We start from the raw sequence: 17,472 nt of genomic DNA on the forward strand, positions 1-17,472 counted from the left end.
TATTCACAAAAACACATGGTTCTTCTCTGAATCTAATTCTTCTGAACTTTTATTACAAACTTTGTTTCTTTTTGCGAAAACGCGAACTTAAATGGTGCAACACACTGTCAACAATAATTTTATTGGAAAAGTACAGCTACGTTTTAATTTTCAATTTTACTATTTTAGACATTTTTATTAGGATTTTTTCTATACTTACACTATACGTAGATCAGCCTCAACTGTAGTTTTACTAGAAAATTAGAAAGTTTCATTAGGTTTTATTCATGAAAACACAGAGTTTCTGTCTGAAGCTAATTTTCTAAATTTTTATTATAATCTCCGCTTCTTCTTACAAATTCGCAAACTGTCGAGGAGGTTGCACCGCAAATGGAATTATAATTAGAAAATTCAAACTAAATTCCATCCACGTAAATACACAATTCCTGCCTCTGTCTAATTAAACAATTTTTTAAACTGTTAATATCTTTTACTACAATCTCTCCTTTTTCTAGCACATTGATATCGAAAACTATCGAGGACGTTGCACCGCACGTGGTCCACCATCAGTTACAACTCCATCAAAAAATTGAAACTAGATTTCACCCACCAAAGCACACAAAAGAAAAGAATCTCTGAAATTATTAGAATTTTCATTATAATCTCCGCTTCCTCTTGCAAATTCGCGCCGACGTGGAAATCTTTCCTCAACCATGTAATTTAACTGACACTATGTTTCATTCACAGGAACACGCAAGCTCCGTCTGAACGTAGTTTCCTTTTAATTGACCTTCTTCACAATTTCCGCTTCTTCCTGGTGCGAGTTCAAGTCCGAAAACTGCAGAGCACGTGTGCACATACACCGTGTTTTCTGGATTAACCAAGCGGTGTATCCCAAGTGGGCAAGTTCGTGACACGCTTGTTACGTCAGACCATTGGCAAACGTTTGCGCGCAGCGTGCGGGCAAAAAGCTCGCCAACCGCTTATTAACACGCTTGTTCGTGCGTCAGACGGATCGATGTTATAATTCATAGGGCTACGTGCAATTATGCCGGGTCCGTTTATTAGCCTTAATTCCGTCTTGGCCTCGTTAATGGTGGGATTTATGGCTGCGATCGATCTGTCGTGGGAGGCCAACGCGGTTCAAACTGATGCACGTAAATAATCGTCTATTGCTATTACGAAACGCTATTGGGAAACGTTCAATTAGAAAGCGATCGACAAGTTGGTAGAGGAGTTGGATGCAGGGTAGTCGTCGGTATCAGGCCAGTTGCTGAGCAAAATTTCCTGAAACATTTGTCTTTATGCGGTGTAACGTTTCACAAGAGGGTGGACTTGGGTCAGTGTTGACCAGGTTACGTGGAATATTGTTTTTTATTTAATTTGTACTTTACAATTTGTCCAGCTGGACATTCTGTAAATTTGTCTAGCTGCGTGGACTAACAACTAAGTGATTGCGGATCTTGTCATTAGGTGGTATTGGCAAAATCTGCAATCACTTAGTTGCCAGCTCAATAATTAAAAATAAGTAAACTGAAATTTATGAAATGGATGAAAATATATGCACAATGTGAGGTGATGTGTAAGAATATTATACGAAACTGTTATTATATTGAAGAAGAAGAAGACAAGAGTGAGAAGTTGAGGATGCTGAAGCTTAACGAGCACGAATCGTGAACCTGACCAATGTTTCAATGTATGAGAAGGGAAGAACATTTTGGTTTGTGAAATTCCTTATTGGAGTTAAGAAGACAGAAGGAAAAAATATTCGATTTGATAGTTGAACGTATGATGACGCACCATGATAACTAAAAAATATATTCCAATTACTAAAACTATATTCTAATCCATAGGAAATGTTGAAGTAATTACTTGAAGAATGACTTTTGTATATCCGTGACTTGGAGACCGCTGTTAAGAAGAGAATAGAATTTAGTGAAGAGAATTCAAAATAACGAGAGGTCCATATTACTGTGCTCTTGAATATAAATTTTGTTTTTGGGTTACAAGCTCTAGGAACAAAAGATTTCTATTGCTGTTTCTTGTAGCCTTCAGCTGGAGCTACACACCAAGGTTAGCTTTTTGGCAATGTCCTTTGCTATAAATATATGAACGTGCTTCCTATCAGCTTCCTATTGTATTGTAACACTGTAAGAGTGAGGATCTGGATCAGCATACACTATACCTGCACTTATACCCATACTTATTTCAATATATTTTTCTATTACAAATTCATCCACTCGTTGCTCTATCAGTCAATCTCAACAGGAGATGATGGAGTTCTTCAAAGGGCAGTGGCTACATGGAGCGATTGAAGTATTAACACTAATCTTGCCAGGTCCAGTCGAATGACAGGTTTGAAAATCTAATTTGAATTTTCTTCATCTACTTTATGTAAATTCTTATATGCAAAGATTGAGAAAATGACTAACCAGACAATAGAAGAATTTACATAAAGTTAGACGAGCAAAAGAAACAACAATGCACAATTCCAAATGAATTTTGAAACTGATCATTTGAAGGTCCTGTAAGGTTGGCGTTAAGGACTGTACGCTTCCACTGAGAGAGACATAAAAGATATAAAAATACGAAGAATACACCAGCCTTGGGAAGAAATAATTTGCGCCGTACAATGTCTCCCTTGGAACCAAACGCTCGTTCGCTCGAACCTTCTTCAGACAAACTCCAACCCCAGAAATAAATTCCACTGCTCTCGCTTAAATGTAACACTCCGCCATCCACGAAACTGCATTAGAGTGTTGCGTATAAAACAAGGAAGACAATTGTAACAGAAGACAAAATGAAGGAAGAAAAGCAAGAGAAAAATGAGATGACAATTCGTCTTCAGCTCGTAATTCCCTGAAAGTAGAGGAGAAAGAAGACACGAGACAGCGCACTCCAAAATCAAACAGAAATCGATATCGGTGGCTGCTGTAAATTCGCCAGAAGATTGCAAAGCGAACGACGTCTGGCGCGTGTCTGAGGAAATGCAGAAGGACAGGACCCGTCGTATCGCAGCGACTCGGTCACCGCCGAAGAAAAGCGTCGATGGCCCAGTGGTAGGGGAAGGAGGTCAGCTAAAAATTCCACGCGCCTGTCTATCGGCTGGCAGCGCGAGACGTCGCCGGGTCGACGAAATTGCTATCAAAATACCGTCTCGTAGCGACGGAATTACCGTGGCCGCGGCGGCTACGATGTAGGGGAAGGCTACGGATGCCTAAGATTCGTTTCATAGGATCGATGTCCGGAATAACAAGTGGTCACTTGGAATTCCGCGGCCGATGACGACCGGTTGCGCGCACGTAGCGAGTCCGGTAGGTCCTGGACAGCCGCACTCGTCCATTCCGCTTTGATGTCCGCGGCGCAAAGCAGATATTCCGTTGGCCGGAGCCGGCGACCTAGCCGCGGTAATGAATATTTAATTGGCCGTGCTTTGCTTCTTTGTTGCGCCTGTCCCTGTGTGCGAATACACGGCGCGAGCGCGTGCGTGCGTGCTGCATCGTCGCGATCAAAATGGAGAATTTTTTCTGCGCGTGAAAAGTCGGTGGAGAATGCTGATTTCCAAACGGTGGGTTCACCAACGACGACTTCCTGGGGGGGCCGATGGAAGCGCGAGTGGAGGGTAGGAGGAAATACGTGCGGTATCTGCGCCAGGATCTGTAGAACCGGAAGTGCGAGGCAAGCGGGAGTGGAGCGTATTCGTGAAGCACTTGGGGCTTCAGCCACGTCTTTTTATCGATGGATTGAGTTAGGGATGGGAGCAACGGTCGGGGTTAGGTTTTGGATTGGAGTAAGTTTGATGATATGGAAGTTGAGCAGTGTTGGTAGACGTTGGTCTTTGAAGAGCGATTTTATGGAATTGTTATTGATATTGATGTTTGTAATGTGATAATGAATCGTGAGAAGGTTTGGTTAATTACTGGTGATAATTAATTAAGTGCAAACGTTGCCCATGATATAGTTTTGAACTTGACTTTTATGAAATTGAAGAATATAGAAAATGAGAGTAGTATAAAATACATTGTAGAAGTTGAAATAGATTGAAATAGAATACGAAGACAATGTTATTTCCAATACTATATATTCTCAAGTCTTTAAACATTAATGTTTCCAACATGCACCAAAAAGGCTTAATTTATTAATGAATATCTATCAATGTTCATAGACATCAAAAATTGATATGATATACTTGTATAATATACAAGTCAACTTCATTATTTAATTCACTCGCGCTCATAATCAATTGGATTTAAGTATTTCCATTTCTACTAAAATATACCGTACAAATGAGTTCACTCATTGACATTTACACTCAACTATGTTTATAGTTACCACTCAATTTGACCAATTCTTTCACCGGTGTATTGCCTTACTATACTCACATTCAGTTATACTTAAGTATTTCCACTTTTGGTAAAATATACCGTACAAGTAAGTTGACTAATTGACATTCACACTCAACTATATTTATTATTACCATTCGATCTTACTAATTCTTTCGCCAGTGTATTGCCTCACTTATACTCACGCTCAGTTACACTTAAGTATTTCTACTTTTATTAATCCATATCGTACCAATGGATTTATCTATCGTCAAGTAACTCAAATACTTTCTCTGTTACCAATAGATCCTAACTTTCCAATACATTCTCATTCACGATCCTTACTCACACTCACGCTCAGTTACACTTAAGTATTTCCACTTTTGCTAAAATATACCGTACGAATGAGCTCACCCTTTGTCAACTACATTCTGATATTTCCACTCTTATCAATCGATCCTATCGGTGCTATTCTTTCGCCAAAATATTGCCTCACACTCGCTCGCATTTCAAACATCCTCCGCACCGGCACGTTTGCCAAACCAGTCATCGAATATCTTCGGAAATCGCACTTGTACAAAGTTGCAGCCATCGAATGTCCGGCGATTCGCAGGCGAAATTTCAGATGGCCCGATAAGGTACCCTCGGAACGATCAATTTTGGGTCGTAAAATCGTGGACGTAGCAAAGGTGGGAAAGAAAACGGGACAAGCGAACTGCGTTGAATGAAACGATTCCCATGCGAGGATCGGCGAATGCGTATGCGAGTCGCGTGGGCCGTGGCGCTCGGGACCGACATTAAAATAATAAAATCGAGAGATGCGCGTCATTATTGCTCCACGTCGGTGGTCGCTGCCGCTACACACCGGCATTACGTACGCTTTTTCGCCGCCGACACATTACGCGGCCGTCGTTTCGCCCTCATTAACATACGATCTGAATTCCGCGCCTGTCGCGCGTGCACGGATCACGTTCACGCGTAAAAGCTCGTCCAGGCTGACGGACAATTTACAGGTTTACAGGCAAAGCGGTACAGCTAACGAATAAACAGCTTAGGTTTTCTACGTACTCGGTATCTGTTGTGTATTCGAAATTTGATGCTACAAAGATGCACAGAACTTATACGATACGTGGAAAATTATATAAAATATCCAGAATAGAATACTTGTTGTAGTAATATATAATAAATGAATTTTGTATAGTTGAAGATCCGCGGTGCAGTATAATAAATTTTATTTATTTTGTTTGATTAATTAATTAATTTTATTTATTAAATTTGGGATAAAGTTGAAGCTTGATCTAATGATGAATATGTAAAGGTAATAGAAATAATCATAATAATTGATATATGGTAAATTAATTATACAAATTATTTATTTCATTTCATTGGTTGTATAGCAGACTCGAATGAACTGGTATAGTTTTATAGTACACAGAGACGGAGTACTATGCGTCTACTATATTACAACGTATGTGTAACTACTATGTTTTCAAATAGCAATTTTTCCTACTGACAAACAATCTCGTTTTTTATATTATTTATAAAGGCACTTGTGCTCTTTCAATTCCTACCTTTTGTTTCGCGTTTTATTGTATGAATCTTGTAAAGGTTTGGTTAATTACTGGTGGCGATTAAATTAAATGTTAATTAATTGAACATTGAATTAAATGCAAACGTATCTCCCGTGATACGGTTTGGAGATTATTTGTCAAGAAAATTGAAATGTGCAGGAATTAATCTATAAAATATTGCGGAGATTGGAATATTGAAATATTTGTATAAATAATTATTTATAACACGATAATGAATCGTGAAAAGGTTTGCTTAATTACTGGTGATAATTAACGGGAGCGTGTTTCCTGTAATGCAGTTTTCAAAAAGCCAAGATATAGCATTAATATTAAAAAGAAAAGAGAAAAAATTATTTTATAGCCAAGAAACGATTTCACTAAGAACAAAATTGCACATTATTCGCTGGTTAGGCTGAAGAAATTAAAATTAAAGAGAAACTCTTTTCTCATTGTCGATGATATTGTACACGTGGAATGTTGTTATATTCATTTTTCTCTTAAGTAGGAATGTTTGCCCGTATTATTGCAAATTATTTATAAAACAAGTTGAGAGTGCTGGCTGTTATCGTAAAAATCCAATTAATAAGAAATTATATGTTTTTCGCTTTCCAATCATTAATTTAACATTTTATGTGCCGTTGCGTGGAAATGATTTAAACGCGATATGCGCGGGTTATCTGCTGACAATTGCCCATAAATTTGGAAGAATCTTAACGACGAGTCGCGATCGCTTCTTGGAATATTTTGAATAGGAAGTAGACCCTGTTCGTACGCGGAAACCGCAAAATGACAGGCTTGTCCGTTGAAATTCTAGCGTAATGACGGGTGGAGACGGCGCGGAATGATCTTTGGGAGGAACGTGTAATTAGGGAGAAATTTGGGTTTGATTGATTGCAATTGGTGCTTGGGTGGTTGGTGAACGTGGCCGAGTAGCACGAAATTTCGAGTTGTTCTTTTTCTTTTTTTTTTCTTTTTCTTTCACGTGGATGGGTTAATTAGGGTAATACGAAGTATTAACGAATTCGCAGCCGATGCTGTAAAATTGCGTTTGTTTTTTTTCGCAAACTGCAGCTGATTGCCACAGTTCAGGTAGAATTATGCTACCGATGCGACGAGAAGCTTGAAAGCAACGGTGGCTTTTTAATAACACGATTTATGTTTCTTTATTGCAATACAAATTACACAGCTATAAAGAACCGAATATTATATAATACAGATTTCAGTTTTACAAATTAACAAACCGTTCGATCATCTTTAAATGAAAATTATATTTCTTAGATTTTTGTTCCATGTCGATTTTTGTTTAATTTGGTAATTACAAATATCTTGGACTATTTTCGACGATATTGTATTGACAATATATGTTGGCAATGTTGTATTGACAATATGCATTGCCCATATATGTTGACAATGTTGCATTGACAATACATGTTAACAATGTTGTGTCAACAACATATGTTGACAATATGTATTGACAATATGTATTGACAATATGTGTTGACAATAAATGTTGACAATATGTATTGATAATAAATGTTGACAATATGTATTGACAATATGTATTGATAATACGTATTGATAATATGTGTTGACAATATGTATTGACAATAAATGTTGACAATGTTGCATGTTGTTGCATGACTGTACATGTTCACATTGTTGCATTGACTGTACATGTTGACATTGTTCTATTGAAAATATATGTTCACAATATGTATTGACAATATGTGTTGACAATGTTGCATTGACTGTACACGTTGACATTGTTGCATTGACTGTACATGTTGACATTGTTCTATTGACAATATATGTTCACAATATGTATTGTCAATACGTGTTGACAATGTTGCATTGACTGTACATGTTGACGTTGTTCTATTGACAATATATGTTCACAATATGTATTGACAATATGTGTTGACAACATGTATTGACAATAAATGTTGACAATATGTACTGACAATATATGTTGACAATATGTATTGACAATATGTGTTGACAACATGTATTGACAATATGTGTTGACAACATGTATTGACAATAAATGTTGACAATATGTATTGACAATACATGTTGACAATGTTGTATTGACAGCACATGTTGACAATATTCTGTCGACAATATATGTTGACAATATGTATTGACAATATATGTTGACAATATGTATTGACAATATATGTTGACAATATGTATTGACAATAAATGTTGACAATAGGTACTGACAATACATGTTGACAATGTTGTATTGACAGCACATGTTGACAATATTCTGTCGACAATATATGTTGACAATATTCTGTCGACAATATATGTTGACAATATTCTGTCGACAATATATGTTGACAATATGTATTGACAATAAATGTTGACAATAGGTACTGACAATACATGTTGACAATGTTGTATTGACAGTACATGTTGACAATATGTATTGACAATAAATGTTGGCTATATTATATTGACGATACATGTTGACAATGTTGTATTGACAATATATGTTGACAGTATGTGTTGACAATACATGTTGACAATATGTATCGACAATGCAACTATTACCAAAGAGAAATTGTTCCTAGTACCTTCGTATGTACATTCACAGGGAAACTTTTCACATTGAAACAAACAAAGATGAATATTAATTCGTGCTAATGATACCTTTTAAAGATGAACAATGTCAAAGAATTAATCTCGCAATATCAAGATTAACAGCGTGAATAGTACGAAAGCACGTAATTCCACGTACCTCCTCTTATGAAGAGATACAGCTCCATCAAATTACCTTTCCTTTTCTTCCTCTCTCCTACCTCATCCACTACATCACAAACATATTACCTGTTCACGCGGTCCATAAAGTACAAAGCGACGTAACATAGTCCGAGACAAAGGTACAATGAAATTTATACACAAAGTTCACGTAGGTCCGTGTGCACGATACCGAGAGGTTCACGCTGCGATAAGTACATACTTACACGCAAGCTGGACGTGCGAGAAAGAGGGAAGGGGGACTCGGAGAAAGAGGGAAAAAGCATGGGAAGGGAGAGATTGCAGGGAGAAGATACAAGGCGCGGTCAATTAATTTCGCATAATTGAAAGCATGGATTTATGTCATCCGATCTGGAAAGGGAGAAGAGGCGTCTCTCTTCTTCTCTTCTTTTCTTTTTCCTTTCTCTTCTCCCTCCACCCCTCTCCTTCGCATTTCTTCTCCGTTCGTTTCTGCACCACGTTCGCTTTTCGCCACGCTCCTCTCGTGTGTCTCCTCTTTCTTCAAGCGTGGCCCCTCATTTCTACTTCTATTTCCATACAGCGTACGCGCGCCCGTACTTAACGTAATTACACTTAATGGCCACGTGGTGCAGTCAGCCCTCTCCTCGGGCAATCGGCGCGTAGCTGCGGGCACGGAACGTCCCCTCGAAGCTTACGCGGAAAGGGGAGAAAATCGATCTGCTGCATATACCCCGTGTACTTGCTATTTTCACTTCGCTGCGTGTTGGAGCACAAAATATTACGATACCGACGGTTTCGAATTTGTTTGAACCGATGGAAGGTTCGAGCATTCGAGTTCGTTCTGTGGGCGCGAAAATCAAAAATTCTTTGGGGATAAAATACGTGGCTGGGAATTAGACAGGAGCATCGAAATTTCTATTTTATAGATATAAATTTATATTGAAATTTTTATACTTCCTGTGGATTGCAACAGATTTTGGCATCGATTTTACAGTAATTGATCATTTTCTATCGCAACAAGCAGGCGATCCAACTCGAATCGTCGCTGAAATTTCACACAACCGCGTTGAGTGTCTTTTTGAATCGCGCGCTTATTCGTTAGAGGCGAATAAAATCTCATTCTCTGTTTTCGCTCGTTGCCGATAAATTCGGATAAGATTAATTGACGAGAAATAGCTTCAGATCAAATTTCGCCCGGAAAATGTTCTCCAGCGATGGAAAGTCCCACGCAAACCGCTTACAAATTTAGTTGTCCGAGAGCCTCGCATCTTTCAAGGGTTTACCGTACTCGAGCAGCACTCGTGGCACTCAACACCTTCGCGTCGAGCCTCTCGACCGCTCAAAGTAAACGGATACGCGTGGCCCGTTATGCGAAGGATCCGCGGCCGATTAAGTTCTTAACTGTGAAGTTTAAATCGGTCGGCTTAATTGCCCTGCGGATCAATTAAAATCTAGTTGGCCGGTGGCTGGTCTGACGCGGTAAACCGAGTCGTCGCCACGACCTTCCCTCCACGTGCACACGTGTGCGCGTCGTCCGCTTCGCTGGCTCGTTAAGTCCCGCAGATCCGAGAACGATGCTGCTTTCTAGGGAACACGACGACAACGATGGCTACCTCCAGCCTGCGGTCTTTTAAAGATTCCTGCTTTTCATGACTGTTTAATGCAATTATTATCCGATCCATGCCTATCGCATAATTAACGAACATCGGCCGTCTGGGAGCCCGGCGATCGATAAAATCGTCGATCCGGCGCAGATACGCGATCGTGCAATGGAATGGCAACTGCTTCCTGGGAAAATCGTTAATGCGCTCAACACAGCTGCTCCGTTCGGCGATCCAAGCGGACGCGGTTAATTAAAAAAAAAAGTGTATTATTATGTATCGACTGAAAAAGAAGCGTTTTATTCCTCCGTTTCTCTGACATTTCTTTATTTCGTTCCATTGACGAACCGACGAAGGCCGTACGAGCTTGCACAGACTCGTAACGTAATTCCGGACTAATAGTTCTTTCATAGGGTTTCGGAGATTTCAAGGTCAGCTTCATTCCCCATAGAATATGTCTAGACGCGCTCAACGATCCTTAATACGAGGTTACCCGATCTATAGTTACCCCATGTTACACACTTTGCCCGATACGATCTGTTGCGAATTGGCAATCTTAACACTTTACCGACCGATAGTCGATTAATAAGTTTTCTGTCGCCAACGCTTATCAACCGATAGCTTATTAAGCGGTTTATTGTCGCTATTATCGATGATCTTTCTCATTATTTTAGCAGTAATTTGTTATTTAGCACTAAGGTATCTTGCTCGGTTGCGTCAGTTGCGTTACTTTGTAAGCTGCCACAGTTTTATACCAATTTGAAAAACTTCCCGTTCGCGATGAACGAAAAGGATGGTATTGGAGAGTGTAAACAGAAACAGAGCCAGCGCCAGGGAGAATCTGCGCCTGATCTGTCCTACGTTCATATGCTGTCCGCTAGCGGTCGGTAAAGTGTTAAATCGAAACACAACGATTTCCCTCCATTAGCCCGTTAGTTCGTCGCCGAGACTGTCAATTTCTCGAACGTCATATCGGCTTGCTATTGACAAAATCCGCAATCACTCAGTTGCCAAGCCAATAGCATCTTAGACGTTTAGACACTCGTCGTTCTGTCACTGTCTATTTCTTCTCTTTTTTAATTTCTTCTTCTTAACCTTTCCATTCTGTTTGTTTATCCCTGTGGCGTGTGTGTCGCGTTTTACTTCTACCGATAGTTGCATCGTAACTTGTAACTGCTGCATTGAACGAGTGGAGCGAGCGAGTGGCATTCGCTAAATCGAATTAGACGTAAAATCTGTCGAATGACAGAGAAAGACGCGATGCATCTGATATAACGGAAGCAAATACTGGACGTGAGGAAAATGGCGAAAGGATGGAAGAAGGAGGTAGAAAGAGGAAGAGAAGAAGAGCGACCAGGTGGTGCGAGAGCGGTGCGCGATTCAAGTGGAATATAAGAAGCAGCTACTAGTCGGACACGCGGAGAAAAAGAAGAAAAGCGTGCCAGTAGTACGTTGACGTTTTGTCACACGCGTAGCGCGGCCGTTCGTGGAATTACATAACGCGACGTCCGTCGGCCACGTGCAACACGTCTGCCGACACCGAATCACAGGTAGAATCACGTTCGCCGGGCTTTATTTGGTATGCCACCCTGACATCCGGTAGCGCATCCATCGGCCAGCCCTCTATATTTTATACTCAACGTGAAACGAGGGCCGGCGATTTACGCAGGTGATCGCCAGATATAAAAAGAGCATGCGGATGAGAAAAAGTTGCGCTAGTGTGCTTAAAAAAAGAAAGAAAAGGGAAGGTGGAGGAAGAAAAGAAAAGAGTGAAATGAAATAGGTGTGTTGGAGAAATGGAAGAATGAAAGGCTGTTTGATGACCTACGAATGTTTAGGAAGGGAATTTTTCGAATATTCCACGCACAAGATTTGCATTCGTGTGGCTCAAAGAGAAGAGAAATAGAACAATAAAACGCTTATCGGTGGCCTACGAATATTTAAGGCGGGAATTTGTCAGATATTCAAAATAGAAACTTTGAATTGGCTAAAAGAATTTTTAAATCTCCTGGCTTATGTGATTTTATACTGTCGTTTTACTATTTCCTCTCGTTCCGGCTCGATGGCAGAGAAGATAGAAGTATTTGACTGGTTTAAGGTTAAGCGAACAAAAGTGTTCTTTGACGTGAACTACGATAGAACTGCGTTTATAGCTTACATGAACTTGTTGCTGGATAAATGAAGTCCATACAAGATATTTAGTCCATCGCTATATATCTTATGAGAATACGAAAACATTTAAACAATCAGTGAATTATCAATTACATTAATAAACTTTAATATCCAATATCTTTACCATAACGTACCATTTTCAACGTGTTCAAAATGGCGTTCGATGTATTAATTTTCTAAACATTTACAAATCGTTTTCAAATTTGATCATATACCGGGTGGGGCTGAATAACACGCACAAACGGGCACGAGGTGACTCCTTAAGGAAAAATAAGAACCAAATATGGAACAAAGTTTTTTCATCGAAGGTTTAATTTTGGAGAAAATCGAGTTTAAAAATTTATCAAGTATGTTAATTACCGTATGGCTAATTACCGACTGGATACAAGCAAACGATCGATAAAATGTTATCCTAGAAGCGAAAGTAAGTAAAAAATATAAAATAAAATTTTCCCATCTAAGAAAAATTCTCAAATTTATTTTTTTCGCAAACAAAGCGCCTTGAGAAGAAATTTAATTCCGCATTTTCGACTTATTTTCACGCGTACAATCACCTCCTTCCGATTATTTAATACTGTCAAGACCGAAATTAGATTTGATAAATTTGATGAATTTCCAGCTCAATTTTCTCCTAAACTAAGCTTTAAATGAACAAATTTAACTCCGCATTTTGTTCGTAATTTTTCACAAGGAATCACCTCGTACTCTACGTATCATTCGGCCGCACCCTGTGTGAATCAGGAATTTTGTATGCAACAGTCAGTGCTCATTATCAGTGCTAACGAAATGTCGAAATATTTTATACGACGCACGCAACATACACGTACGAAGTCTTCCACGCTAACTCGCGATTGCATATGCTAGCTTACGCAGCACCAAAAACATTTTCGAAAATTCCTTTCGACAAGACAATACGTTTGCGATCGCTATCGTACTGTCTATACTATCCATCCCACGTTATTCCTTGCCGAGCTTAAATCCACGGTGAAACCAAATCCATTTGAACATTCGCAAGAAACCTGCAACCGATAAATTAGATTTCGTACGTGCAACTCGATCAGAATCTGCCATACGATCTCAGTCTCTTGGTGGCACGCGCTTGCGCCGGATAAATTGTTTGGGGATCGATGTTCACGGGAAGATTTTAAAAAATCAGCCAACAAGATATCGTGACGGATCATGTAAGGTCGTGGACTAATACTCGAGACACGCGATAATCACCGTGGATCAGCTCTAATGTTACGTGTGTTTGTGGTACGCGTGCGTCGCGAAGTACACGACATCGTCTCACGTTTCGCCAGCTGTCAGAAGACAACTGTTTTTTCGTCAACGTCGAATCGAAGAGCGTTTCGTAGCAGAGTTGGGCATCGTATGACGAATATGTTTTTATATGTCACTGTCGTATAACGAATCGTTTGGAATAAATATTTGTCTGTGATAATTATTAAATATTATTATGTATAGTGTATATATTTATTGTATAATATTTTTTTATATTAATTGGTAAATTAACAGTGGAACCAACGATAGTTAAGGCGAAGCTATTGCCACCTAATGACAAAATCCACAATCACTTAGTTACCAACCCAATATTTCTACCAGAACCAGTGGAAATGACTGGTGTGGTAGTTATGACTATTATTAAATAATGTGTAAATATAAAATTAAAATATTATATAATTATATAGAAATGTAAGACATTGCAACTTTTAATTTAACTTTCTTCTTCTATCGTTTCTCGGCTGGGAAAAAATTATTTCGTTGTTAGCATGAGCTACATTTGTGCAAAGTTTCAAATTTTCCGGAATTTTCCAACTGACGTGTTTCTCTTTTGTACGTTGTATTCGCGTGAAATTTGTCGTTCTTTAATAGTCTCGAAAGCGTTCAATAAAAAGAACGTGGGCCATCGATGGCCACCGTGATAATAAACGCGTTAATAAATATCGTAAACAAACGAATCGTTTGCTAGTTTTAGTTTAGTTATCAGTATGGTTAAATTATAATTCTCATTGATAAATTATAATTCTCATCGATAGAAGATTTTGTTACTATTATACGATCGTAATCGTAATTTACGAGTAAAAGAAAAGGTAAGGCGCGAAGGCCAATTTCTGCCCGATTCGCTCGTTTGCTTGCTGTGCGATAATCGACGAATTAATTACTGGTAATTAGCGCAGGCTCGTTAGTATGCGATTAACGTGCTCGGTATCTCGCGTTTTTGCGCCTTCGTTTTTCGTCGTTACACTCTCCCTGCCTCTCCCAGCGCTGATTTTCTCCAACTCCAAGTTTCTTACCTCTGAGCTACTTAATTAATCATTATCGATGCTTATACACGTGATCATCGCAGACTAAGTCAGCCAAACATTTTATACGATATGCGATTTGTCCGAGGGGAAAGCTCAAATTGATCGACTGCCGAGGGAAAATCTGTGAGAAATTGTCGAGACGATAAGATTTGGCGTGTGAATATTTCCCAAGACGATCTATCTTTGATTTATTTTGATATATTTTCTATCTTTGATATTCGTTTTGTATCATATCGTAACACGAGCAGAAAGAGAAGTCGGGCACCTCGAGACTCGCAATTAGCATACGAGCTCCAACGGATATTCAAATTCCTTTTTTTCGAAAACGAGACCTCGAACGAAAAAATGTTATTCCTCTTTTTCCACTTATTTTTGCATGCAGAATCACCACCCGATCGCTTGTACCGTGATTTCGGAGACAGCCTGTATACACATACATATGTCTATATATATATATATATATATATTTACTTCTCGTTTCGACTACAACTCTTCGTGCCGAAGAATAATTAAGAATAACACGAACAGTGGCAGCAGAAATCGCGAAAGAAACTTATTCGACGATCATTCGTCCAGAGGAAAACTATTAGGTTGGCAACTAAGTGATTGCGGATTTTGTCATTAGGTGGCATTGACAAAATCCGCAATCACTTAGTTACCGACTCAATAAAAGCCTTAGGAAATCGCGTTAGGAATTTCTTTGCCTGTTGAAAGAATGATACCGATTGAAAGGAAGGCTTCGGAATGGATGGTTGATTTGGTGGGCCAGGAAATGATAAAAACGCGATCGTAAGTGGAACGATGGCATAGGGTACTGCAGACCTCACACCGTGATTTTATGGGCACCTATAAAAGGAACATACCAGAGAGCACTTTAAACGATCGCCGTTTAGTTGGTTGGACGTTGTCCAATGGTTCGCTATATCATGCCAAGATAAATAACGTGAACAGGATGAACCGTGTAGAGTGTGCAGGGGCCTAGCCTCTGTAACGAATGCATTGTGATAGTCTGACGATTCATTAGTGTCCGTTTAATGAGAATCGATAAAGGGAATGATGTCGCAGGTGGCATTCCGGCTGAAACATTTCGTTTGCTGAATGACGTGCCCGAAATACCCCGTACAATCAATTGGTAAGTCCGTTTCCTATAGATGCGCGAGCAAACATAAAGTCAGATATACTATTGAGATGCGTGTAATTTTGTGTGCTACACTGAATTAGCCGCGTAGTTGTGGCACACATATATGAGTATGAGCGTGTGGGGGAGCATATGCGTGCGCAGCGACCCAAGAAACGGAAGAATGCAACTGTTCCGTTGGAACGCATGATGGAAAAGAAGATGGTGAGACAAAAAGATTGCTATGGGTATCTACGAATATCTTGTAAATCACATATCAAATAAATATGAAACTATTTTAATATCATTTCTACGTGTACTGTAAGTGTTCCTATACATTTATTTCGGCGGCTAAGATCCACAATTCTCAACATATACATAAACTTTTGTTCCGAGTTCTTCTGAGGTTGTAAGTACGTGTTCCAAAAGAAGATCCTTTATACCGTGTATTATTGCTGTGAAAATAAAGAGAGATGTCCATTGTCCTATGGCTATACAGCTTTCTCAAATTATTCCCTGAACTAAACACGATATTGAAAGGATACTTTGGAGCGACGTTTGGGACAATCGCAATTGTCCAGAACAATTTTAACGCGCTCGGTTTCAAGGAAATGTGGGCTGGACAAAGATTCACCCGTTTCGTGTTGTTTCTCTGAACCCTCTCAAACAATTCATTATTCCTCTGCACCAACGTAGAACAAACGTAGAACAATTCTCAACGGAGACAAAAAATACGAGATTAAAAGAGTAGGAGGAAGGGAGGGGGACTATCTCCATACAGACACCGAAAATGCTCATGAAGCTGCACGATTTGTTTCGCCAGGTACCAGACATAGGAGCGGAATTAACGGGAGGCTGTTACGGTTTCGCGGCCAAATTTATGCACTGGCCCGAGGAATTACTCGTCGGTGGTGCTAAGCACAATAAGACTGGTCACTTGACCCGTGCAGCTGCGCTTCAGACCGTTGTGCAGCTGATGGGAGAACGAGAGCTTTACGATTTCTTTGACAACACCTACAAGGTACATAATATCGACTGGTCCCAGGAGAAGGCATCGCAAGTACTTAAAACCTGGCAACGAGCGTTCAGCAATCAAGTGAAGAAGCACCTGGACGCGAATGGCTCAGCGCCGTACAATTTGTACGCGTTCAGCACAACCACCATGAACGACATACTTGGGAAGTACAGCGAGGTGTCCGTTATGAAAATCGCCATAGGCTGCGCACTGATGGTCAGTATAAATATTATTACGGTTTCTAACGCTTTCGTGGATACTGCAAGTAATGGATACATTACGTTGGTCTGGTACATTGATCCTGTACAGTTTCAATTATACAGGGTGCCCTGTAAATGGTGGTGCAAACGGGTAAGGAGCGATTCTACGTGAAAAAATAAGTCGGAAATGTGGAGCAACGTTTTTTCATATAACGCTTCGTTTGCGAGAAAATCAAGTTTGAAAATTTGTCGAGTATACTTGAACTTGGTTAAGTACGGATTAAGTATCAATAAATTAAGGAAAAGTATAGAATCAGCAGGAGGTTATTCTACGCGCGGAAATAAGTAAAAAATGTGAAATAAAGTTTTCTCATTTGCCGCCTCGTTTTCAAGAAAATAAAGTTTGAGCGTGTTCGGTCAAGGACTAATCTTGTGCACATACACGATGCATTTTCCAATGAATTT

The 17,472-nt window shown here is 39.5% G+C and overlaps 1 protein-coding gene across 7 annotated transcripts in view; it reads left to right on the forward strand.

Moving 5' to 3' along the window:
- The window catches only part of LOC122576904 (protein patched), a 91,816-nt gene that overhangs the window by 68,860 nt on the left and 5,484 nt on the right, over window positions 1-17,472 (forward strand). For 6 of the 7 annotated variants that reach the window (XM_043747799.1, XM_043747803.1, XM_043747800.1 and 3 more), the window contains one exon: window positions 16,616-17,023. In XM_043747799.1, coding sequence (XP_043603734.1) covers window positions 16,616-17,023 — 408 coding nt within the window. Of the gene's footprint in view, window positions 1-10,915; window positions 15,808-15,896; window positions 16,018-16,615; window positions 17,024-17,472 lie in introns of those variants that run through there. The other variant, XM_043747804.1, reaches the window with a different exon arrangement.

The sequence above is a fragment of the Bombus pyrosoma genome, linkage group LG17 (genome assembly GCF_014825855.1).
Source record: "Bombus pyrosoma isolate SC7728 linkage group LG17, ASM1482585v1, whole genome shotgun sequence".
NCBI classification, from domain to species: domain Eukaryota; kingdom Metazoa; phylum Arthropoda; class Insecta; order Hymenoptera; family Apidae; genus Bombus; species Bombus pyrosoma.